General features: G+C 43.9%; 5 protein-coding genes across 6 annotated transcripts; 3 read left to right on the plus strand and 2 right to left on the minus strand.

Moving 5' to 3' along the window:
• Nucleotides 1-269: 269 nt before the first annotated feature.
• On the minus strand, nucleotides 270-4,778 carry psma2a (proteasome 20S subunit alpha 2a). The gene is made up of 8 exons (XM_068735982.1): nucleotides 4,698-4,778; nucleotides 4,090-4,166; nucleotides 3,651-3,783; nucleotides 3,310-3,432; nucleotides 3,093-3,174; nucleotides 2,558-2,631; nucleotides 1,430-1,487; nucleotides 270-1,339 (listed from the first exon to the last, which is right to left on the minus strand). Exons 1-8 carry the CDS (start codon nucleotides 4,736-4,738, stop codon nucleotides 1,223-1,225), a joined length of 705 nt encoding a protein of 234 aa, XP_068592083.1. The 5' UTR covers nucleotides 4,739-4,778; the 3' UTR covers nucleotides 270-1,222.
• Nucleotides 4,779-5,427: 649 nt separating this feature from the next.
• mrpl32 (mitochondrial ribosomal protein L32) lies at nucleotides 5,428-6,918 on the plus strand. The gene is made up of 3 exons (XM_068735758.1): nucleotides 5,428-5,609; nucleotides 6,028-6,224; nucleotides 6,395-6,918. Exons 1-3 carry the CDS (start codon nucleotides 5,507-5,509, stop codon nucleotides 6,641-6,643), a joined length of 549 nt encoding a protein of 182 aa, XP_068591859.1. The 5' UTR covers nucleotides 5,428-5,506; the 3' UTR covers nucleotides 6,644-6,918.
• Nucleotides 6,919-8,547: 1,629 nt separating this feature from the next.
• zmp:0000000930 (telethonin) lies at nucleotides 8,548-9,465 on the plus strand. The gene is made up of 2 exons (XM_068736053.1): nucleotides 8,548-8,823; nucleotides 8,936-9,465. The coding sequence occupies exons 1-2, from the start codon at nucleotides 8,690-8,692 to the stop codon at nucleotides 9,291-9,293; spliced, it is 492 nt and encodes a 163-aa protein (XP_068592154.1). The 5' UTR covers nucleotides 8,548-8,689; the 3' UTR covers nucleotides 9,294-9,465.
• Nucleotides 9,466-10,070: 605 nt separating this feature from the next.
• On the minus strand, nucleotides 10,071-14,008 carry ccdc127a (coiled-coil domain containing 127a). 2 transcript variants are annotated; one of them, XM_068735151.1, is made up of 4 exons: nucleotides 13,906-14,008; nucleotides 13,282-13,416; nucleotides 12,150-12,394; nucleotides 10,071-12,047 (listed from the first exon to the last, which is right to left on the minus strand). In XM_068735151.1, exons 2-4 carry the CDS (start codon nucleotides 13,409-13,411, stop codon nucleotides 11,601-11,603), a joined length of 822 nt encoding a protein of 273 aa, XP_068591252.1. In that variant the 5' UTR covers nucleotides 13,412-13,416; nucleotides 13,906-14,008; the 3' UTR covers nucleotides 10,071-11,600. The 2 variants fall into 2 exon arrangements, with proteins under 2 accessions (XP_068591252.1, XP_068591251.1); XM_068735150.1 differs by having other exon boundaries at nucleotides 13,282-13,419; nucleotides 13,906-14,004.
• Nucleotides 14,009-14,223: 215 nt separating this feature from the next.
• Nucleotides 14,224-20,203, plus strand: sdha (succinate dehydrogenase complex, subunit A, flavoprotein (Fp)). The gene is made up of 15 exons (XM_068735149.1): nucleotides 14,224-14,321; nucleotides 15,052-15,147; nucleotides 15,299-15,460; nucleotides 15,597-15,740; nucleotides 15,987-16,151; nucleotides 16,244-16,392; nucleotides 16,546-16,670; nucleotides 17,422-17,590; nucleotides 17,713-17,908; nucleotides 18,007-18,178; nucleotides 18,341-18,459; nucleotides 18,602-18,713; nucleotides 18,985-19,115; nucleotides 19,319-19,432; nucleotides 19,654-20,203. Exons 1-15 carry the CDS (start codon nucleotides 14,259-14,261, stop codon nucleotides 19,738-19,740), a joined length of 2,004 nt encoding a protein of 667 aa, XP_068591250.1. The 5' UTR covers nucleotides 14,224-14,258; the 3' UTR covers nucleotides 19,741-20,203.
• The last annotated feature ends 1,961 nt before the right edge of the window (nucleotides 20,204-22,164 follow it).

A 22,164-nucleotide genomic window follows, 5' to 3' on the forward strand; every position in this document is an offset into this window, starting at 1 on the left:
ACATATTTACGATGCAGCCCATTTCACTGCTGTTGTCATTATATCAGTCGTGGTATATTTGTTTAAACATAACGTGGGCGGAGGGATACAAATACAATTGTAAAAGGTGTGCCGGTTAATGTTAGAGCGCGTTCTTCTCCCAACTACACACTAGCGCGCGCTCATTATGTACACACAAGTTATGTACTGAGAGCGAATGTTTTATACATTTAACAATGAAATTGCTAGAAACTGACTTCCAAAATAAAAGCATATAAAATCAAAAGGGAGTCAATATCAGCTCATCTTTTATTTGAATAAGTGACAGATACCAGAAGAGAAAATACAAACTCTAGAATTGTTTCTAGCCTGAAAAAAAGTACATTGTGTAAAACTGCTGTACAGGCAACCAGATCCTAACTGTAAAATCACAAAGCTTTCCATTGCCTCCTCCCTTTTGTTGATCCTAATTACCAGTGTTTGAGAGATACTTATGAAGAGCAGTCAGGAGAATCATGTTCAGGATGACTAAGTCCCCCAGAGACCAATGCTCTTTCTTGTCTTTAATAACTGTTAGCCTCATTACCATGTTAATGTTTTGATTTTTGTTCAGCCAAAGGACATTTGTCACAACGGTTACAAGTAATCACATTTTGAGTACATGCGTAAAGCAACAGTGCTCGATTTGTAATCCGACAGCATTGCCTTTGCAACAGTAATGAGAAATAGGAAAATTGAAGGATTCAATGAAAGACTTGAGATTTCACTCATCAGAGGCCACATTCCTCTTCATACGCACAGCAGCCAACTGCCACATGTCACAGTACCAGGGTATGTGTTTGACAACAAAGCCAATTAGTTATGTGATAAAAATGAGTTTGCCATCTCACAGCAACTAATGGAGTTTGGTCAGTTCGGTTGTGAGTGGACGCCACATGTGCGCACGCACGCACGCACACACACACACACACACACACACACACACACACAAACAAACAAAGGATGTCATTTCAAGTAAATTAGGTCTGGGCATGATCCCAAACAGGATGTCTGATTCTACCAGCTCACATTAACAATTTTGATTATAGGGAAGTGATAGCCGCTCGTGTTTTCAGGACAGAAACACAATGCGGCCAAACTCTCTGAATAACTGGTCCACGATAATGTGCCGTGACACTGTTGGCTACTGTGCTGTTACGTCTTGAAATGTGGCCAGAGAGCCCCGTCATCGGGGAGGCTGTGTTCACGCGATGGCTGCCAGGTAGTCCTTCACCTCCGCTGGGGTGAGTCTTTTGAAGCCGGCCTCGTTACAGATCCCCACCTCAATGTTCTCCTCCGTCATCTGACCCTCAAAACTCTCCTGAAAACACAAAGACAGGAGAGTGTAAATGACTGATGATAAAATGAGATGGATTGCATACCTCAGGCATTGTTCGAACAAACATCGTACCTTCAGTGTCAAGATGGCTGTGTGGATGGCATCTTCCAACTCCAGGTCGTTGTTATACCTGGAGGACAAAAACAAAGTGCTCATCAAGCAACCTGTGTAGTGTGCATCAAGTGGAATAACTAAGAGTTGTGACTCAACCAAACACCTCAACTATGTGCATTCATGGTGTATTGTACGTCAGCTATTCACAACCACTGCGCTGCCATCTAGTGGGCAAATTAGGTACTGCAAAAATGTTACTGCGTAAAATGCAGGGTAATTTACAAAGCTAGTTATATTTAAATGCGTTCAAGAATTCTCATTGAAAAAAAATAACGCTAAATTAAAAATGTAATACATAAATGACCAGTTATGTTTAAATACCACCACAACACATAATCAGGTAGAGACTAAACTGTTCTGCCATTGTTGCATAGCTAACCTTCCCTTGGATGCAGTGATTTGTTTTTGAACCTAAACAGTGGTGTGAGACACAACCCGGCACCAGGAGAAGCTGGTGGTGACGAATTATGGCCCCGAATACATCCAATTTGGATTTATAATGGCAGGCAGTGATGGGTGAGCAGCATATTTATTTTATATTTATCATTACAGCGGACAGACGTACACTTTATTATGAATATTTATTTATTTTTGTCATGTATTTGGCAAGGTGGTCCTCAGATTTTATGTATTTTTTACAATCAGAAGTGGGCCTTAAGTCACAAAAAGTAATTTGCTGTGAACACGCCTCATTAGAATCAGGTCCTACACACCAAGCCTCAACTAAAACCTCTCATGGTTTTCCACAAGTGTAGTGAAGAAGGTATCATCCTGGTTCATCTTCCTCGTGTGACAACTACACATTCATTTAACTGGATAGTAAGGCTTCCACACTGGACACTGGGCTCTAAATCAATCTGCAGCAACATTGAAAGTGCCTTAAACTGTACAAATAGTTTTACATCAGTTTTGTAAGTCTTCTTTACAACAGAGTTCATAACGATGTGATAGCCATCATAAACATAAAGAGCACTGATTGTTGGAGATTAGCCACTGAATGTCAAAAGTTGCTGTTCGCAAAATAATTTTATTCTTTTCATTGCTTACAACAAAAAAAAAAAAAAGCTCTTTACGGTGGAATCTTACCTTTTTTCAAGGAATGTTTTTCCATTAACGTAGTTCTTTCCCATGGCGGTGGCTTTCCATGCAAAGTACGCACCCTGCCGGTCAGAAACACAAGGAGAAACGTTACGCTTCTGTGACGACCCCGATGAGACCTGGACCCAGAGCTCCACAGAACACAAAGGCCAAAGCCTCCAGTGCCGCTCCCCCTCTTCCCTGTTGGCACCTGCTGACCCTTTCGCTTTACTTCGCCTTTTTGTTACACAACATTATCAAAGCACATGAACACGGCTGATTTCACTGACTAACGCGCCTCACAGCCAAATTTACTGCATTTTATATATTCTTTGTTATAATAAATAGTTTACATATAACAGCACTTAACCACCCTGACATCTCATAAATATAAAAGTATTAATTTCCATAAGGGAATTGATGAGTAGTAGTATTACAGCAAGGCAGGGTTAGTCCGCTGTCAAAGCTCTTTTAAGATAAAACGATTACTAAACTTTGAGCTGAAAAGAGTAAAGTAATTGAAGACAACAGTAGTACAACATACAGAGGGGTCTGACTGGAACAGGTAGGGGTGGTCTTCATCCCATCCAGCGATCAGCAATGAAACACCAAACGGACGCACCCCACTGGAGGAAAACACACATTACTTTAAACACAGATTAAATACCAACATTTTGACTGAATACATCTCACCTCTGAAATATAAAAGGTGATGTGTCTAGAAGCAACGTGTGTATTGGTGCATCTTTGTGAATACCCACCCAGACTGTGTGTACTCCTGCATTACAGAGGCCACTCTCTGGACAAGCTGACCTGTGGGGATCGGCTCCTGGTAAACCAGGAAGTACTGTTGGGCCAACTTCCGGGCTCGTCGCACTAAAACCCTGCAAGGACGACGCAACAAATGAATGTATCTGTTCATGAGGTTCAGAAGTCAGACGAACTCTGGTGGCTCATATTGTCATTTTATCTGCTTATGATCAATCAACAAACATCTTTCTCTCTGTAGTGCATGTATAAACTGTTGGACATCACGCAGATATTGCTTGTCCAAAGTTAGAAAAGACACCTAAGATGCTGGAGTTCTGTTTTACTGCCCCACCTGTAGTCGGGGCCCATGCCGCTGTAGACCATGCCTATGTGTTTGGTGATGGGCTCCACTTTATGGACGCTCTGCTCGTCATACAGAATAGACTTTTGTTTCTTCTCTGTCGCCAGGACAACTCCATTGGAAGCTGAAAATGAAAGAATATCACAACCAGCGTCTTCACGTGCCTCGACCAATGATCAAAAGTCAGGAGAAATACCGCTTACGGATCGGCAATACATCAATAAATGTTTTTCATCCATGCCATGTGTTTATTCAATTAGCTAATTAATGAAATTTAGCATAATAAAAACTGATAACAATCAGTATTTCCTTATTTAATCAAAGCTTCTGAATGAAAATAGCTGTCACTTCTTCTGTCAGTGATAAAGTGATGGTCAACGGTCTGTGTAGAGTTGTATCTGATCCACTCATCACCAGAACTTCTTCGTACCTTTGATGCCGACTGAAGGAGCTCCGGCTGCTACAGCTGCCAGCGCATATTCAATCTGGACCAGTTTACCAGAAGGGCTGCAGGAAGAAACACACGACGATGATGATGATGCAGTACCATGCTGCGAGACGGAATACAATCCACAAAGCTACATGGAAATACTATTTAGTTTATCCCGATTGACACAGACGAAACTGAAAGCAAAAGCTAAAACAACCGACTCATCTGAGCTAATTCGGCTAACGTTAAGCTAACGTTAGGCTAACGTTAGGCTACATGTAGCATGTAAACGGGACATGTTTTGGTCTATTCGGTAAAACGTGCAGAAATTTAAAAAAATGGTGAGATTTTATCATCGACTTTAGAAGAAAAGAGTCACTCGAGTGTTTCATTTAGAAACACGTTAGCAGACAGGCTAACAGTTAGCAGATTCATTCCACTATGTCCGCAATGACAGTGCATCAACTACAATGGACCCAAAAAACATCCGTTTCCCATCAAAAGGTGAAACAGTGCATACAGTTTATAAAATTGCTGTTTAACAACATCTTCGGGGTGAAAGTTTAGATGCTATTTTAAAGTTTCATGGCAATTTTTATCAAGTTTACCTAAATGTGGTGAGGGAGAAACTGTAGCCTCGTTCCGCCATCTTGTTCTTCTTCTTCTACTCTGTGTTGACTGAAGAACTGTAAATCCACTTTAAGGGTTATACTGCCCCCTAAGATCTGCACACACACAGCATGTAGACAAGACAGCCGATGCTTATTAACCCTTTCATGCATGAATTATGACACCGGGTGTTTTTATTGCTCTTTAGGTGCACTCAGGTGGACAGCATGCGTTTTTGTTTTCAACTGAAGAAATATGTATTTAATAGAGAAATTAATTTCAATATTTTTGTATTCTTTGATTTCAGATAATCATTTGATACAGTTGATATGGGACGCCAAAAAGATCCAGATTAATTATGTAATTTCTCTCTTATTGTAACACCAGATTAGTATATATTGATACTGGTCCTTTATTATTGATACTATGAATAGTACTTTCTTTTACATCCTAAAACACATTCTACAATTTAAATAAATTAGATTGATTAATAGGCAATATGTTACAATGGATATCACAGTATGGCAAGATATTTTAAAAACATCGCTTTGAAACTATGACGTGTAGGGACAATGGACTATCATGACAAAGTATGAGATCTCATATGGGACAGCATCTGTACACACACTAAAGAGTGGCGTTAGACATTTGGCCGCTAGGTGGCAGTCAAACGCCTGACTTCACCTTGCCTGCCGGAATTAAACAGAAGAAGCGCAGTTTGTTGTCGCTGTTTGATGACGTGCTGGATCTCAGTGACCGTGAGCTGTTTGACATGTTGGACGGAAAAGAAGCGTGCTGACAACAAAGAATGATGAATATCGCAGCGTTGGTGCACAGCCTCAGATGCTCTTTGCTACACATTGAAAGCAGACTTCTGCAGGCGGCCGGACAGACGTTAGACACGCAACTGGGTGAGTTTAGTGACTGGAGCTCAGGACGGCATCTAACGTTACTGCTGATTGTGGTGACCAGCTGTCCCTGACTGACTGACACACACTTTTTTATTTTAATTTAAGTGTGATTTTACATACAATTTAAACTCTCTACCGTTGACTACCTCCGCTCTACAATCTCCACATTTGCATCATTGGGTTGCAGCTAAAAGCGGGTATCAATGTAATTTTATATAACATCTTTACTATATTATAACTGTATATATTGTGACATGTGTATTTTTCTTGTATTTTTCTTTTTATATAATATTAAGATTTTTTACCTGTGACCTATTGCTGCTCTGTAACCTATTGCTGCTTGTAACAAAATAATTTCCCCTCGCGGGATCAATAAAGTTAGTATCTATCTATCTATCTATGTGTTTCCTGTGTGCAGCTCCAGCTCTGGCAGTGAATGGGCCCAGCCTCCTGCCTCAGCTCGACAGGGAGGATGAGATGGAGGAGCAGCAGAACCCGGAGCAGCCTCCCGGCCTCCTAGACGGCATCCTGTGGATGGCAGCACCCAAGAAGAGGCGCACTATAGAGATTAACCGCACCAGGAGGAGAGCTGACAGCAAACTCCTGAAAGTCAAGGTACACTGTGGATCCTCTCAATTCACCCCAAAAACCTCGTATATTAACATCGGTTTATATGTTGGCCAATAAGCCGTTACAGAAAATGTCACAGATATGCGAGAAGTAGTTTAGAAACAGTCTTAGCATAACGTTGTTTCACCCACAGTTTCTCCGTCTCCCTCTCTCAGAACAACATCGAGCCGTGTCCAGAGTGTGGCCACTTGAGGCAGAAACACGTCATGTGTGGCTTCTGTTACGCTAAGGTGTGCAAGGAGACGGCTCTGATTCGTCAACAGATGAAAGCGATGGAAGGCGGCCCGCTGGGGGCCCCGACCGTGGAGACCGTCGTCCTGTATGAGGGCGAAACACCGAGCGAGCTGGACAAAGACAAGAGGATAGTGGAGAGGGCCAGGAAGAGGCCCGCCTGGTTCAGCTGATGATGCTGAGATATTAATGCTGTGTGTGACACACACACACACACACACACACACACAATCTTTATATGATGTAGAAAACAGCATATTGTTTCCCGTCTGTTATTCAGTAAATGAAGGAGGCTGTCGTATCAGTTTTGTTTCCATAAAGCAGCTGTTTGATCAGCACTGATACCAGCAAGTATCAGTGCTGTTTTGTTATTGTTTCAACTCATATTTCCGACAGAGAAATTTACTGTAAATTTGGTTGACAATAAATCCATTATTTGAAAAATAAATATTGTGCATCTACTTTATTCACCGTTTGAAAATGAGTGAAACCATGCAATGTACAGGGCAATGAGCTTCCCCTTCATGATACAATAAGAGCAGCAAAATATATATTTTTATGAACTGTGCTCTGATGTTATTAGCATAATAAACGGATAAAGAGTTTAAGCATCCTGACATTTTATTACTCTGATTAAACCTGCATTATGTGGCTCAATTTTAACCTTTAAATGCATGAAAGTTAAATGGAAAATAGGCAAAAGCTGTTTATTAGTGACACAAAGGTGTCAGGGATGAAGAAACCACATGGCTTGTGATGTCAAACATTTAATTAAAAATCTGCAACTGATACATAAACATGTATATGACTACTAGTGGCGCAACATTGCTGCTGATATTAAATTACATTCATATCAAATATTCTACATTAAATGACTGGGCTGCAGAATTGCCAGCTGGTGGTCGAAAAACAAATTGCCACTTCTGAACATGAGCAGATTCCTGTTTCTGTTTATGAATGTCTGTTTGTGTAGCCACAGCAACGTCTGCTCCTCAGGATTCAGCTTTAAACTCAAGTCATGAAATACTGGATCTTGTGTGTCGGGAACAGACTGTTTTTGCTGGGCTGAGTCCAGCACACCCTCCAGGGCCTCAGTCACACCATCACACACCCTCTGATTCAGTTTCACCCTCGGCTTTGATGAAAATGGCGTTGCCAGCGTCCTCCAAACAGACGGAGTAATCAAGGTTTAAAGAGAGTCACATCTTCAAATGAGCTTTAGAGCTGTGAACTACAACAAACATTAGTTAAATAAAAGGTCAGGAATGAAGTGTGGAATTGAAAAGTCCTGCAGGGGTTTTACTTGCCTCCCAAACTTTTTTTCACATCCATCCATCCATTACAACTGACATAAAAAGACACCGGTAGCACATCTGTAGCAAGTCTAATCATTACATCTCACTATTCCACATTCACAGAGAGTATGGAATAACGAGATACGGCTGAGAGTAAACCATCCACAAATCAAACGCCAGAGAACGTTTCTAAAAGTCACAAGCATTCATTTTGCAGTCGCTTACATGACTTTGGCAAAGGAGCAGACGTATCTTTGGATTACTGCGTTGGATTATGACTGTCAGTGAGTGATCTGATTGCCCTCAGCTGTTTCCATCCTGAGACATGTGGTCTATGTGAGAGACATTCGAGGAGTCGGAGGATACTTCTTTTTTTTTGACCTGATGGGATGAATCCCAAATCCATGTCATTAAAGTAGAGTCATTTCATACTTCTGTCAACATGCACATCTACTTATAGCATGGACCCAAACACATTCCCATGATCAAACCCAGACCACAATGCATAGAATTATAAGGTTCATTATGATTTCTCTTTTTATCTCCAGGCACATGATACAACACAAATGAGTTACATGAATAAAATGAGAGGGGGTTTCATCTGGTTGCCTCATCTCATGGAAAGAGCCAACGCTCATTTTCACATGAAAACCAAGCTTCAGGATGCCTGCAGTGATGGCATTCACTACAAAGTGATGCAGAGGAGCGAAAATAGAAACGAGGCTGGGTATTTAAGACGTTGCCAAACACACTCAGGTCTCAGACTACTTGGTACACACAGAGATGCACACATTGACGATGACAAACGATTTGATCGCTTTCTGCATCCGTTTCTCTTCAATCAAGTCGGACGGGGGTGAAAGTGGACGCTCGTCTTGGCGCACGCTCGCTTGCTGACATCTACGCTCTCAGCACGATCACACCATGCACTGTGTGAGCAGAGGAGGCTGCTACCTGGTGAACTCCTACTGTGATCTGCAGGAGGATAACCAGTGGAGGAAGGAGAGCTACCATGAATGCTGGCTGAGCCTGGTCCTTGAAACGAGGCCACAATACAAGTAGGTGGTTGAGATTCAGCTTATTTCTAGATTCACTTTTTTGCATGAATCACTGCAGTACACTGTTTTCTGATGAACACAGCTTTTGTCTGGTGTGCGTAACGTGTTCCAGGCTCATTCTATCAGAGACGGACAGCATTCGCAGAGAGAGTTACAAGCAGCAACAGGTGACCGACTTCATGGTGGAGAGGAGTCCCAGCCAGAGACTGAGGCTGGGCAGCAACAACAGAGTCACGACAGAGCACCAGCTGCCCCTCTTCAGCACCAGCCAACAACATCCCGCTGCATCCACCTCAGGGGGCACGGAACAAAAGCCGCTCATACAAGGGAAGTGGAATAATGGAGTGGGTAAACAGGAAGTGACAGCCATAACTCAGGAGCTCAGCAAACCAGTGAGAGTGAACTTCAGAGCCTCGAGTCTGATGATCTCACCGAGGGAAATCTGTCACCGGGTGCAGAGGAGGGAGTGAAGCAAGGAGCTCCGGAGTATTTCAAAGTTCAGAAAGTAGAGTGTGGCCTTTGTTGCCGTAATTTACACATCTGTATTAAAACAATATTTTATTTCTAAGTTGTACATTGTGTAACTATCTTAACTGTGACATTTAAAAAAAAAAAGAGAAAGAAAGGTATCTCCTGATGATATGCTGCACGAGTCCTGCTTTTATGTAAGTAAAATATGTTTAGGTTTTTAGTATCATCCAAACAAAAGAAAAACATATTTTCTCATAATTCAATTACCAAATGATTTCATTTAAAAAGTTGGAATCATGCTGAATTGATGAATCCATAAACCATGTGCTCTACTGTACTGAAGACATGAACACATTCTGTTACAGCTTCTTCACAACGCTTGTAGACTACGTTCATCACCGTCACTGATTCCCATGCCTACCAAAGCTTCGTGAACCTCATGTTACTGGCTTTACATGACATTAGAGTTAATACAACTGTCCTGTTAGAGAAAATACGACAAACACCTTTACATACATGGGCTATGGTACGGTTGGGACTGTAGACGAGATGAGTGTTCTGTAATGCACCAATTATTCCCATGTGTTCCGGTTGCATACTGGTTCATTATGAGCTTCCACATAGCTTTCATAATAAATGCTCATTCCTCAGGATAGAAACACAGCGGCAGCACCCCCCTGTGGTAAGACGATGGCATCGCAACGGGACCTGATGCTATGCTTTGCTAAAGGTAGCAGAGCTTTTTGAGATTCTTATGAGGAAACAAAAACACAAAATGAAGTTCTTAAACCAGGAATTTATTAGGATGATGTCACAGAGTGATTAGAGTCAGTACATTTGAATTCATGGCATCAGATCCAGCAGTTATGGTCAAAATAAAAACAGAACAGCATAGAGAAGCTCGGTAGGCGTATAGACAAAGCTACAGCTTTAGTTCATCCTTTCGATACGGTGGTGAAGTGTGACGTAAGAGGGTGCTATTCGACTGTTTTTCAGAGCAGTATTGTGGTAAAGCGTTGCAGCACTGAGCTCTACTTTGTGCTCGATTCCCTTCTTCAGATTCACATGCACCTTCAGTGTCCAGTCTCCCCGACAGTTAAAAAGCTCCCACAAACCTGCATTGAAGACTAGAAATTACTATTGGCTTCATGTGTCGTACATGGTAACACACTTCAGAGTGTAACGAGAGATGTGATAGAATCGAAGGAAAACCTGGAAGTCCCACAGATATCAAGACAAATACCTCCATCGACGTATTAACGAGTCGACACACTACAGAGAAAGACCACGATAACATTTCCATCAAAATAATGCTCTGGTTAATGATTGCTGGCTGTTTTGTTCAACACAGTAGTTTTCATTGTGATTTATTTCCTTCCTGAAGAAGCTTGCAGCGACAAAGTGAAGTGTGATATCACATCCCATCGGGAACAGTGAACGGGAACTCTGAATTCACACCCGAGGTTGAGGAACATTTTCCAGACCAACAAAACATGCACTTAGCGGTAGTTCGTGGCACTCGAAGAGAATGTGGGTTAAATAGACATGATCCAAAGGGCTTGATGGAAAACACGTATTTAACATCAGTTGTGCGTCCAATATGGATGTCACCTGAATGATCCGTGTGCATCGTCATCATTACACATTTAATCACACAGTTCATTTAAAGCTAATGAGAGTTAAAGGCGGGGTTGGTAATTTTTGTTGAAATTCTCACTACATCCCGACAGCAATCAATGAATCAAAAAAGAAAATAAAATCTGGTGTCTGCCTGCGTTCAGTCTTTCACAAGCTGCAAGCTCGAGCACTAAAGATAGCCGAGTTTGTTGTTTATGTTCTTATGGATATTTTTGGGGGGAGTGGCTTCGGTGGGAGGCCTGAAGGGACGGACTGTCAGTGTTGCAGACTTAGCAACTTTCTTGCTAAATTTAGCAACTTTTGGAGCTAGTGGGGCTAGCAACTCTCATTTGGAAAAAAAAAGTTGGCCACACTGGGCTGTGTTTTTCAGTTGGATAATAATTTAAATCCAGCGTACTCTTGCTAGTATCTCAAGATTACCAACCCCAGCTTTAACTGGGGATTCTGAAGTAATAGTAATATTTGACTTAACAGCCTTTCTTTACACTGAGATGAAGGGAGGGACTTTCAGATGTTGGACATTATCTTATTGGGGTTATTACCTCTTGTGTGTTTCCATAACATCCCAATCACGTAAAGATAATTGCACAAACAAATACATGCATTTTCCATTTCTGATCCACATACTTTTAACATTTTTCAAAGTCAAATGAAAAACACAAGGTTTGTCACTTTGTTTGAGACTGGAATTTTCCTCCGAGTATAGCCTCTTCAGCTCTCTTGTGTTTCTGGACGGTGACCTGCAGCTGCCAGTACTTTAGGTACACCCACATGAGGCTTCCGTTCTTCCTCTTGTCCATGTTTAGCAAGTCCGCACAGTGCTTATCTCTCTTAAAAATATCCCTCAGGTCGGCCTCTAGATCCAGTTCCGGTCCGATGGGGTCTTTGACGACCTTAAGCAGCATGTTCTTCTCCATCTCCAGCCGCTGATCTCGAGGTTGGATGAGGGAACAGAAGGCATTCTGGCGCTCCACAAGCTGACCCTCTAGCTCCTTCAGAGTCGCGGCGGCTCGCCGGTGCCAGTCGTTCTCTCGTTCCAGGGCGCGATGCAGCACGGCCCCTGCAGCGCCGGACGTTACCTGCCTTTGCTTCTCATCCTCCAAGGACTGGCGCTCCTTATTAGGGAGAAGACAGCGTTTTGGTTTACGCAGGAGAGGCTACAGGTTTGAAGGGAAACATGCACAATAGCAGTAATGGATTGCAAGGCAAGATGTTACCTGATTCAACTGTTTGCGCTCTTCCATCAGCTGCTGGCTCTGTGAGATCAGGGCCTGCTTGTAACCTTTGACCCTCTGTCTCTCCTTCTCTAGCTCCAGCTCTAGCGTAGCCGCCGCCCTGCGCCTCTCTGTCAGCGTGTCCCGGTATCGTGCCTCCAACTCGCTCGTTAGTGTGGACACGTCCTTGTCATACTGGTCTTTGACCATCTGGATCTCCCTCTCAGACTCCCTGGTCCAGATCCAACCTGAACGCACGGTGGGACTTGAGATGTATTTTTTGATATTTAGGACACTTTTGCAACTAACCTGTTTGGTCCGTTTAAACCAAACCCTGCAGCTTTTCATTGGATAGTCCAGTTTGTTTGGGCTGGTGGGCAATATCAAACCCTGGTTCGGATCAACAATGTGAACTGAGACCGCTTGAAAAGGTTGGTCTCAGTAACGCTTATAATCGGTTATTTCTTCGTGAGCTCTTTGTGACACAAAAGGAACATACATTTACACATCATGGATCCGGATGATGCAGCATAACAATCACCTGAACTGTCCAATCAACGAGTAACCTGTCAGTCTGTATGACCTCATAGTTTACTCCTCTTGGTTCCTTTGTAAAAAAGTCAGTGTGAACAGGAACCGGACCAGAACTAAAATGCAACAATGTGTCATTCTTTCACTTGGTCCTGACCAAATGAACCCAACTACAAGCGTAAAAGCACACTGTTTCTGGTAAACTTGATGCCTTTGCGAGTTGTTAGTTAAATATGCAGATTTTATTTTTTATCATAATGCCCAACCCAGTCACAGGCAGGTGGTAATAAACCATCAGAAGGAGGACATTCTTATAATGTCTACCTTTGTCATTTGACAATCTCATAAGAACAGAGACAGTCCCAGTGAAGATGCATATTGTACATTTATATAAGACTGTACACGTCCCAGAGAGTTAGGCACTAATTTGACTTAAAGCAAAAAGAAACCCTCCACACATTTCAGAGGTAAAGTGTGTACCTCAAACAAACTCAAGCAGCTCTGTAGGAGCACAGTCACTACCTATACATGCAACGGCTCATATGTTCTGCTATGTCTGTTACCTAACCTCAGACACTCTACATAACGCCTTTGTGTAACTTACGAAACGCAGCCAGTCCCAGCATCGGGACCAGCAGGGCGTAGTTCCATTGGTTACCATCACCGGCCCCCGCCCCCCGTCCTCTGGGGTCTGGTTGGATGTTCCATCTGGGGGGGTCATTCAAGTTGTTCATGGAGACTGCTGTCACGCAAACACACAGGGAGACGAAGGCATCAGTAATGACGGACTCCTTTGCATTTACAATATGAAAACATGTCTGAAGAGTGATGGTGTTTATCACTGGCAGCAGCTAAGAGTCAGAAGCAACACAGTTACAAGGTGGCTTAGCTATAAACATCACCAGACACTTAAATGAATTAATGTAACTTTATTGCAAAGTCTCATGTTTCAATAAACACTGAAGGTCCGAGTATCCATTGAATCTGTTTCACCAAAACACCGCGACAGGCAGCAAAGCCAACACCAGTCTGACATGACTGGGAAGTTTGACATTCCTGCTAACCATAAACAAGGCTAGCTGTGAGCTAACATGCTAGCTAGCGTTTAGCTCGCTGGCTCATGCTCGCAAGAGTATTTAATACATAAACATAACACGGGACATGAGAGTTGTGTAAGTCCGACTACAAGTCAGCTTACGTCTGTTAAACATACGGTGCTGTGTCTCACCTTGAATGAAAAGTCTCGGTCACTTATACATTTGTTCCTGCACACCCTGCCTGCTTACACAACACTACGCTTCCGCAGTCCATTTTTACCGAATGGGGGTGTTTCATGGAATGCCACTTTGTATAAAGACCCCATTATGTGTTATAACACAATGTCGCGTGTGTTTATCCGAATGCACTGTGGCAACACGAATACTGTTTTTACCAGTTTAATCGCGTTAATACGGGTTTTAAGGAATACCCATTCGGTGTGACATGGGTTGCTATCCCCCGTTCTCGCAGAGTGGTTTGACCCATTGCTACGGAAAATCTCGTCCTCCACCGTAGCTCAGAATCGCTCCTTCAACTGACAACATGGCGAGTGTAGGTGTTGCCTCCCGACTCCTCTCCAAGAGGGCGCTATCTAAAACAAAAGCGGTGAGTATTACTGGTTGGACGCTAAATATTTCATATATCTATATGTGGTCTGGTTATGTGTGTTGATTGTCTTCTTTTTTTTACGCTGAAAGGGGGAATTTAGCTGCACAGCTTTCGTAACCCACAGATTCCGACTTGCGTAACCTATGTTATGTAGCTTAGGATGTTTCAATGTGACACCGCGGAGAAAAGCGATCATGCGACGTTCACCTAATTGTCACATGTAGCTGTGCCATCTCTATTTGTTCCTCTCCATACATGGAACGTGATGTTTTTCAGAAAAAAAAACGGTCCACATACTGTACTTTGTGGTGTTCCAGCATAGTTACACAAGTCCCTTCAGTTGCCCTTGTGGTGGTGGTAGCCGCTGTGCGTTAGCTAGCCGTTAGTCAAAGGATGCAATGCAAATCTCTTCAAAGGCAACCGTAGACTCAAATAATTGAGTCAATGATCAGACCGCTGTTGAGTAAAAGCGGCCATCAATTACAAAGTGCGCTAGATTTAGGTGCTAAATGACCGCGGAGAGTACTGCTATAGCATAGACTGTTATACACGTGTTACAACATTGAAAGCTTTCTTTAATATGGGAATAAACAGCAGTAATATGCTTATCAATTATGAGTGTGTTTTCTGTAGGCAAGCAGCCATTAGGATGATGCGCGTGGCGATAGTTCTGCGCTGCTCTTTTTTCGGTTTCTCCATTAATATCAGTTGTTATCTTTTGTGTCAGGTCCCTGCTGCTGCTGCTGCTGCTGCTGTTCAGGGATCCAGAAACTTTCACTTCTCTATCTATGGCAAGAAGACAAGTGCCAAAGTATCCGATAATGTGAGTTATGTTTGCTCTTTTTATGTGAGGTTAACACTTAACAGGGTCGCTCGTGTGGATGCATGATAGGGTACGGTATTGTGTTTTGTCTGTCTGTATTTACTTTGCTCTCGGATGTTTTTTAGTAACTTCTCTCTTCCGTGGTTTTCAGATCTCTACTCAGTACCCGGTTGTGGATCATGAGTTTGATGCTGTGGTGGTCGGAGCTGGAGGAGCAGGCCTCAGGGCAGCTTTCGGCCTGTCCGAGGCTGGCTTCAACACCGCATGCGTCACCAAGCTCTTCCCCACCAGGTCTCACACTGTCGCTGCACAGGTAATAATAGCCCATTTTATGTGTTCGTTGTATGTTTCTGCAGAAGTCCATCAGGCTCACAATACAGATGTATTATGCAAATCCAAAGCTTTATAATCAACCGTATTAAAGTGTTGAATATGAACCTGATTGACAGGGCGGGATCAATGCAGCTCTGGGGAACATGGAGGAGGATGACTGGAGGTGGCATTTCTACGACACAGTGAAGGGATCTGATTGGCTGGGAGACCAAGACGCTATTCACTACATGACGGAGCAGGCACCTGCAGCCGTGGTGGAGGTACGGTCTCACACAAACACAAGTGTGTGTGTGTGTGTGTGTTAGGGGTGTAACGATACACACAAGTCACTGGGCGATGCATGACAGGAACAAACACATGGACCGTTACAGTTCGTAGGAGCTGTTTTTTTTTGTTTTTTTTTAATGAACTCATTTTCATTCTGGCGTCACACCATCACAAAGGCTCTTTCCACATAAACATATGACACCACAGCAACTCTCACCAACACGCTGCTCTTTTCCCAGCTGGAGAACTTTGGCATGCCGTTCAGCCGCACCGAGGATGGGAAGATCTACCAGAGGGCTTTTGGGGGTCAGAGTCTCAAGTATGGAAAAGGAGGCCAGGCCCACCGCTGCTGCTGTGTAGCGGACAGGACAGGACACTCCCTGCTGCATACACTTTATGGACGGGTAAGTCCACACACCTTCATCCATCATGTCTTCCACTCCGCTCACACATGAAGCACCGTGGGTCACCCTTTAACCGCCTGTCTTCTGTTCAGTCGCTTCGTTACGACACCAGTTACTTCGTGGAGTACTTTGCCCTGGACCTGCTGATGGAAAATGGAGAGTGTAAAGGAGTGATTGCTCTCTGCATGGAGGACGGATCTATTCACCGCTTCAGAGCCCAGAATACCGTCATCGCTACTGGGTAGGTGTACCGTTAAAAAAACAAAACAAGTACACACACTCTGTCTTCTTTAATAAGCCTTGCTTCAATGAACTGCCGTAGTTTGAGCGTCAATATGAGACGAAGCACAAAAGTGTATGAAAGCTTATGAATGAGTTGTATCTTTCCTTCCAGGGGTTATGGAAGAACCTATTTCAGCTGCACCTCCGCCCACACTAGCACAGGAGATGGGAACGCAATGGTGACCAGAGCTGGCCTGCCCTGCCAGGATTTGGAGTTTGTACAGTTCCATCCCACTGGTAAAGATAAAAAATCACTTATTAACTTATTAAACCCAAGTCGTAAAAATGGTCCTACTGACGCGTGAAGGCAGCAGAGTCTTATTTTGAAAGGCTGCATACCAGCAGCTACATACATGCTTAAAGGACACGTCTGTATCATTTACAGCAACGACAACTAGTAAATGTATTCTATCAATGAACGTTCAAAGTCCGTTCGTTGATAGAATGCATTTAATTAATCTAATTCTGGGCTGATCCATGAGTCGGTTCAGGCCTCCCTGTTTACATTGAGCTCCAGAAACAGCTTGCTGTTGCGTAAAGACGAGGGGTCATCTTTATTTTTGTTCCCGCTGGACGTTTGACACCCGACACTCCTCAGTCGCCCAGTGATGTGGCCTGTAGGAGGTCTCCAAAGGCTGAGCCACTGCAGAGTCTTCTCGCCTTTTTTAACATGCGATGCACCGACTTTGCAGCGCACCGTTCTTTATACAATTTAAATATATATCGAAGGGATCCATAAAAGCCTTTGACTGTGGAGACTGGAGTAAACCGTCAGAACGACTACGACGTTCTCATTAGTCAGCCCCTAAAACTGAGACTTTAATGTGAGTACGCAACACTGAACGAGAGCCAGAATCATGATATCACAATGGTTTTTGTTGTAGAACAATAATATTCTGCAATATTCATCTTCACAAACAATAACCGAACTGCGTTCCTTATTTCATCAAACTGCGAGTCCCTTTTTTTAACACGTGAACCTCCACAGGGATCTACGGAGCTGGTTGTCTGATCACAGAGGGCTGCCGTGGTGAGGGAGGGATCCTGATCAACAGTGAGGGAGAGCGCTTCATGGAGCGCTACGCACCCAATGCCAAAGACCTGGCCTCCAGAGACGTGGTGTCCCGCTCCATGACCATTGAGATCAGAGAGGGCCGGTAAGAACCAAATATATACGCGTGTGTGTGTGAGATGTAACTGTGCATGCAAAAAAAAATGTGATAATCCATGCACACACTTACCTCATATCTTTATTCCTGTCTGTCTTTTGTTCCCTCAGGGGTGTTGGTCCAGATAAGGACCATGTGCACCTGCAGCTTCACCACCTGCCTCCCCAGCAGCTGGCCACAAGGCTGCCTGGTATCTCAGAGACGGCCATGATCTTTGCCGGAGTCGACGTCACTAAAGAACCCATCCCTGTCCTGCCCACCGTCCACTACAACATGGGCGGAATACCCACCAACTACAAGGGGCAGGTCGGTAGAGTGCGCACGGTCGCGTAGATCCACACACGTCTCTTTTTAATGTACGACAAAGTGACACGCCTTTTTGTTTTTCTTCCCCCCCCTAACAGGCGATTACTCATACCGACGGAAAGGACAAGGTAGTTCCTGGACTGTATGCCTGCGGCGAGGCGGCGTGTGCCAGTGTCCACGGCGCCAACCGGCTGGGCGCTAACTCTCTGCTTGACCTGGTGGTGTTCGGCAGAGCCTGCGCCCTCACCATCGCCGAGGAGCACAAACCTGGTGAGGACCCCTAGAATGAATGAACTAGAATGAAGAGTCTCTTTGGTTCTGCTTTGATTTGTTTTTTGTTGTTGATATTTGACACTACAATGTCTATATCAATCAAAATAGATACACATCAGTCGTACACATTACCTGCTCACTCTGGTGTTTCCTCTTCAGGAGAGAAGCTGTCCCCTCTGATGCCCAGTGCAGGAGAGGAGTCTGTGGCCAACCTGGACAAGATGAGGTTTTCCAACGGAACCCTGAGAACCTCCGAGATCAGGCTCAACATGCAGAAGGTACACACAAAACACGCGAGCAAACAATGACGTCGCTGTACGTTAGCCGCCGTGTTCTCCTGCTGCGTTTCCTTCGCTGAGCCCTGCAGACACTTCTGTAGACAAACCCGAATCATCCGTCTCCTCCTGCCTTCCCTCACAGACCATGCAGGCCCATGCTGCAGTGTTCCGTACCGGCACCGTTCTGAAGGAGGGATGCGACAAGATGGACGCCATTTACCAGACCATGGATGACATCAAGACCTTTGACAGAGGTAATGCTGTTTACAGTTCCCTTCTGCCTGTTACATATTTTTGTTGATTTTTGTCGTGTGATAACATAGTAAAGCAAATCACAGACACAACATATGTTGAAGAAATATGAATCTTTGGAAGGTTGTACTGGTTACTCTCTACGGTGTTGGAGAGTAATGGATTACATGGCCTCTAAGAGGTGCCGTAGTATCATCACGGCTTTACGTCTACAGGGAAAATAACTCTCTCTCTCTCTCTCTCTCTCTCTCTCTCTCTCTCTCTCTCTCTCAGGCATTGTGTGGAACACAGACCTGGTGGAAAGTTTGGAGCTCCAGAATCTGATGCTGAACGCCGTCCAGACCATCCACTCTGCTGAGCAGAGGAAGGAGAGCCGCGGAGCCCACGCCAGAGAGGACTTCAAGGTCAGTTGGACCGTACTTTGTACTCCGTGTACAGTATATGCGTTTCTTTATCCACTGTTTAGTTTTTGCGGTGATTCTTCCTCCGCTTCGACATTCTGTCCGACAGCTCCGGTGTTCTCCTTTTCTTTCCGTTATTCTCTGGGTGTTATGTGTTTGTGGATAACTTGGGTAAATAACATTGTTTTTCTTTTAATATGTTCCAGGACCGTATCGACGAGTACGACTACGCAAGGCCCCTGCAGGGTCAGGAGAAGGTGCCCTACGAGCAGCACTGGAGGAAACACACTATGTCCTACGTCGACCCTAAGACTGGAAAGGTACGACCCCACTCCGTGTGTGTGTGTGTGTGTGTGTGTGTGTGTGTGTGTGTGTGTGTGTGTGTGTGTGTGTGTGTGTGTGTGTGTGTGTGTGTGTGTGTGTGTGTGTGCGCGTGCGCGTGTTGTAACACTTACAGCAGGGATTCAGGCTGCCGTAGTAACCGTTAAGGCCTGAGTAGTCAGTCACATGTGGTTGACGCGTGGTGTTTGTCTCGTCACAGGTGACCCTGGAGTACCGGCCCGTTATCGACCACTCTTTGGACGAGCAGGACTGCGCCCCCGTCCCTCCAGCCATCCGCTCCTACTAAGAAGATCTCCTTTCCTCTCACCCCTTACAAGCGATTCACTCATTTATATGCTATTTATGAAGATGATGATGATGATGATGATATCTGGGACAAGCTATGCTTACTGTTGCACATGTATCCATTTATGATGGCTAAATACAAATCTGTCTTGTCTTTAAGCTCCATGCCTTTGTCTCACCTTCCTCTGTGTGTTTTGGCCTTGATTTAAGATGATTTTCAACATGCTTCTTGTTTGTATTGTGAGGCAAAAACTATTCATCGAGTGTTGCACCACTTCAGTTTGGTTTTCTGCGATGACCCCCATACTCTCGTGTCGCATTCTTCAATTATAACTTCTCTCCGTTCGCTTTCTAAAGTGAAGAGATGGTGGAAATGATTGCACACGTACGGCAAGCCGCAGAGGGACGTTTTAAGTATGTAAATATTGCTTAAATGTATAATAAACATAACGAGTTATACGTCATGTACTTGTTGAGTGTGAGGTAGTCTGTCCTCGCTCGGTATGTCCTTCAGTCTGTGATGCTTCATTGCGTGTGGTCCAAACCATGAACGCATCTACTTCATGTGCAGTACATAATCAGCTGATGCACTTAATTGACCTTAAGTTATCTGTAATTCATAACTCCCAAGGTTAACCGAATTAAGCAGCTTCTTTATACATTTGGTGTTGCCGTCGCTTCCTCTGAAAAACACGAGATAAGGTCCAGTGAGGGTCGGTGATGTAAATGACTTGTTCGCCAGCATTGGTGGCAGCTCTAAGTGCTTCAAGAGCACTCGAGATGAGAGCGCTTTCCATTAACAATCGACTAACTGAAGCTCCCCGAGGATGTACACAAGGAGGTGCTGTCACTTATTGCACAAATTGTACTGTACTCAATCGCTGAAAGGGAGACTTCGTTTATTTCCCTGTTTTTAAAAAAAAGTTTGACTTCATTTTCCATTTGTACTTATTTGCACATGTTCAATAAAGCGTAGACCGCGTAGAAACAAGAGCTTTCGGCTCGTCTTTGAAAGATGGGCAGGGAGAGGTCACAACACAGACGCCTGCATATCGTAATGCTTCACAGTAACGGAGCCCTTTAACCAAGCCCACGCTTACATAACCACGGTGAGACACCCATTCAGTCTTGTACTTTTCTAGTTGTATTGACTTGCTTGTCCGGATAAAGCACGCTGTCAGGACCCTGGTTGAGACCTTCACACAAATCGATTCCAGAGATTATAATCTTGTTTTGCGCCTGACGTGGGTCAGTCGCTAAGGGCGGATGAGCCCAATGAACTTGTCTTTGGCCAGTGTGGCAGCCGATCCTCACCTTATCCTGCAGGCTCACTTTAAAGGACAATATTGAATGGTTGTCACTATTGGCCTCTTATCTAACAAGACTCCATTTTCCTCCTGCAAGTACAATTTAGAAGAGTTTGTATTTTACCAGGCTGACGTGCAAAACAAGCAGACAGAAGAGTGTGTTTGTAATTTGCTTGTGAATAGTGTGCAGGTTTTTTTTTCTGTGGTGGATTTAAACAAAAACAGTTTTTAGTACTAACCAAAGATTTGACAAGCCCTCAATTTCTGTTGACCTTGTGTTCTTTTTCTAGTTTTTTTTAGAAGACAATCTGCTGCCTCCTATTCCTGTTTACAATTCATCCAATGAAACACAATTTTACCCTAATGGACAACTAATTGCCTTCGCAGGCTAAAACTATTTCTACCTTCCCGTAAGTGAAGATTATCAGAATCATCTGTACATTTTGTTTTATTTTATCATCCTTGGTTGATTTATTCCAGTTATCAATCTGACTTTCTGTCCCTTTTTTTTCTGTCTGTCTAGTATTTCATTTACCGTTGCATTCTGGGCCTCATCTCTTGCTCTGTGTTCCTGAGGATAAACTACGAGCTGAAGATGTTTATTGTGTCCAATGCTTGTTGATGGCCAGTGAGAGGCAGCAGACGGCGCACTGAGCCAGAAGCGCTGCAGCAGCATCACAGGGTTGATCGTGAACAGCCCGTGTTCTCTACGGCTGCTCCCTTGTAACGCCTGTTCGCTATCTTACCGCCTCAATATTGCTGTTTAACATTGAAGTAACATGGCGAGTGGTGAGCTTACTGAAAATTCTGCAGGAGGAAGTCAACAGTCACTGAACAAACAGTGAAGTTACCTGATACCGTTTCATTTCCTGACCAGCTGTAAAAGCCAAACCCAGAAAGGGCGGCGCTGAAAGGGATGGAGGATGTTGGCACCCTCCCTATGAGCCCAAATGAAAGGATTGTCCTGAGTAAAGAAAGAAAAAACTAAAGTGGGTTTACCTTTGTGTTGAATCAGCTCCTAGCACCTGTACCTGTATGAATACTTTCTAAAACATGATCAGCGTGGTGTGATCTTATCAAACCATGATCTCATACCAGTAAACCGTCAGCACACCACC

Source organism: Cebidichthys violaceus, unplaced genomic scaffold, assembly GCF_023349555.1.
Source record: "Cebidichthys violaceus isolate CVI_PGR_0920_01 unplaced genomic scaffold, fCebVio1.0.p SCAF_7, whole genome shotgun sequence".
In the NCBI taxonomy this organism is placed as follows: domain Eukaryota; kingdom Metazoa; phylum Chordata; class Actinopteri; order Perciformes; family Stichaeidae; genus Cebidichthys; species Cebidichthys violaceus.

Bases quoted from the DNA above. Each gene is read 5' to 3' on its own strand.
- mrpl32 (XM_068735758.1), top strand. From the start codon at position 5,507: ATGATGAATATCGCAGCGTTGGTGCACAGCCTCAGATGCTCTTTGCTA. The intron at 5,610-6,027 runs GTGAGTTTAGTG...TCCTGTGTGCAG, and splicing joins GACGTTAGACACGCAACTGG to CTCCAGCTCTGGCAGTGAAT. The intron at 6,225-6,394 runs GTACACTGTGGA...TCCCTCTCTCAG, and splicing joins GCAAACTCCTGAAAGTCAAG to AACAACATCGAGCCGTGTCC.
- ccdc127a (XM_068735151.1), bottom strand. From the start codon at position 13,411: ATGAACAACTTGAATGACCCCCCCAGATGGAACATCCAACCAGACCCC. The intron at 12,395-13,281 runs GTAAGTTACACA...CCGTGCGTTCAG, and splicing joins GCTGGGACTGGCTGCGTTTC to GTTGGATCTGGACCAGGGAG. The intron at 12,048-12,149 runs GTAACATCTTGC...CTCCCTAATAAG, and splicing joins AGCGCAAACAGTTGAATCAG to GAGCGCCAGTCCTTGGAGGA.
- sdha (XM_068735149.1), top strand. From the start codon at position 14,259: ATGGCGAGTGTAGGTGTTGCCTCCCGACTCCTCTCCAAGAGGGCGCTA. The intron at 15,741-15,986 runs GTACGGTCTCAC...CTCTTTTCCCAG, and splicing joins CACCTGCAGCCGTGGTGGAG to CTGGAGAACTTTGGCATGCC. The intron at 19,116-19,318 runs GTCAGTTGGACC...AATATGTTCCAG, and splicing joins ACGCCAGAGAGGACTTCAAG to GACCGTATCGACGAGTACGA.
- zmp:0000000930 (XM_068736053.1), top strand. From the start codon at position 8,690: ATGCACTGTGTGAGCAGAGGAGGCTGCTACCTGGTGAACTCCTACTGT. The intron at 8,824-8,935 runs GTAGGTGGTTGA...AACGTGTTCCAG, and splicing joins GAAACGAGGCCACAATACAA to GCTCATTCTATCAGAGACGG.
- psma2a (XM_068735982.1), bottom strand. From the start codon at position 4,738: ATGGCGGAACGAGGCTACAGTTTCTCCCTCACCACATTTAG. The intron at 4,167-4,697 runs GTAAACTTGATA...TTCTTCCTGCAG, and splicing joins TTCTCCCTCACCACATTTAG to CCCTTCTGGTAAACTGGTCC. The intron at 1,340-1,429 runs GTACGATGTTTG...TTGTGTTTTCAG, and splicing joins CAGCCATCTTGACACTGAAG to GAGAGTTTTGAGGGTCAGAT.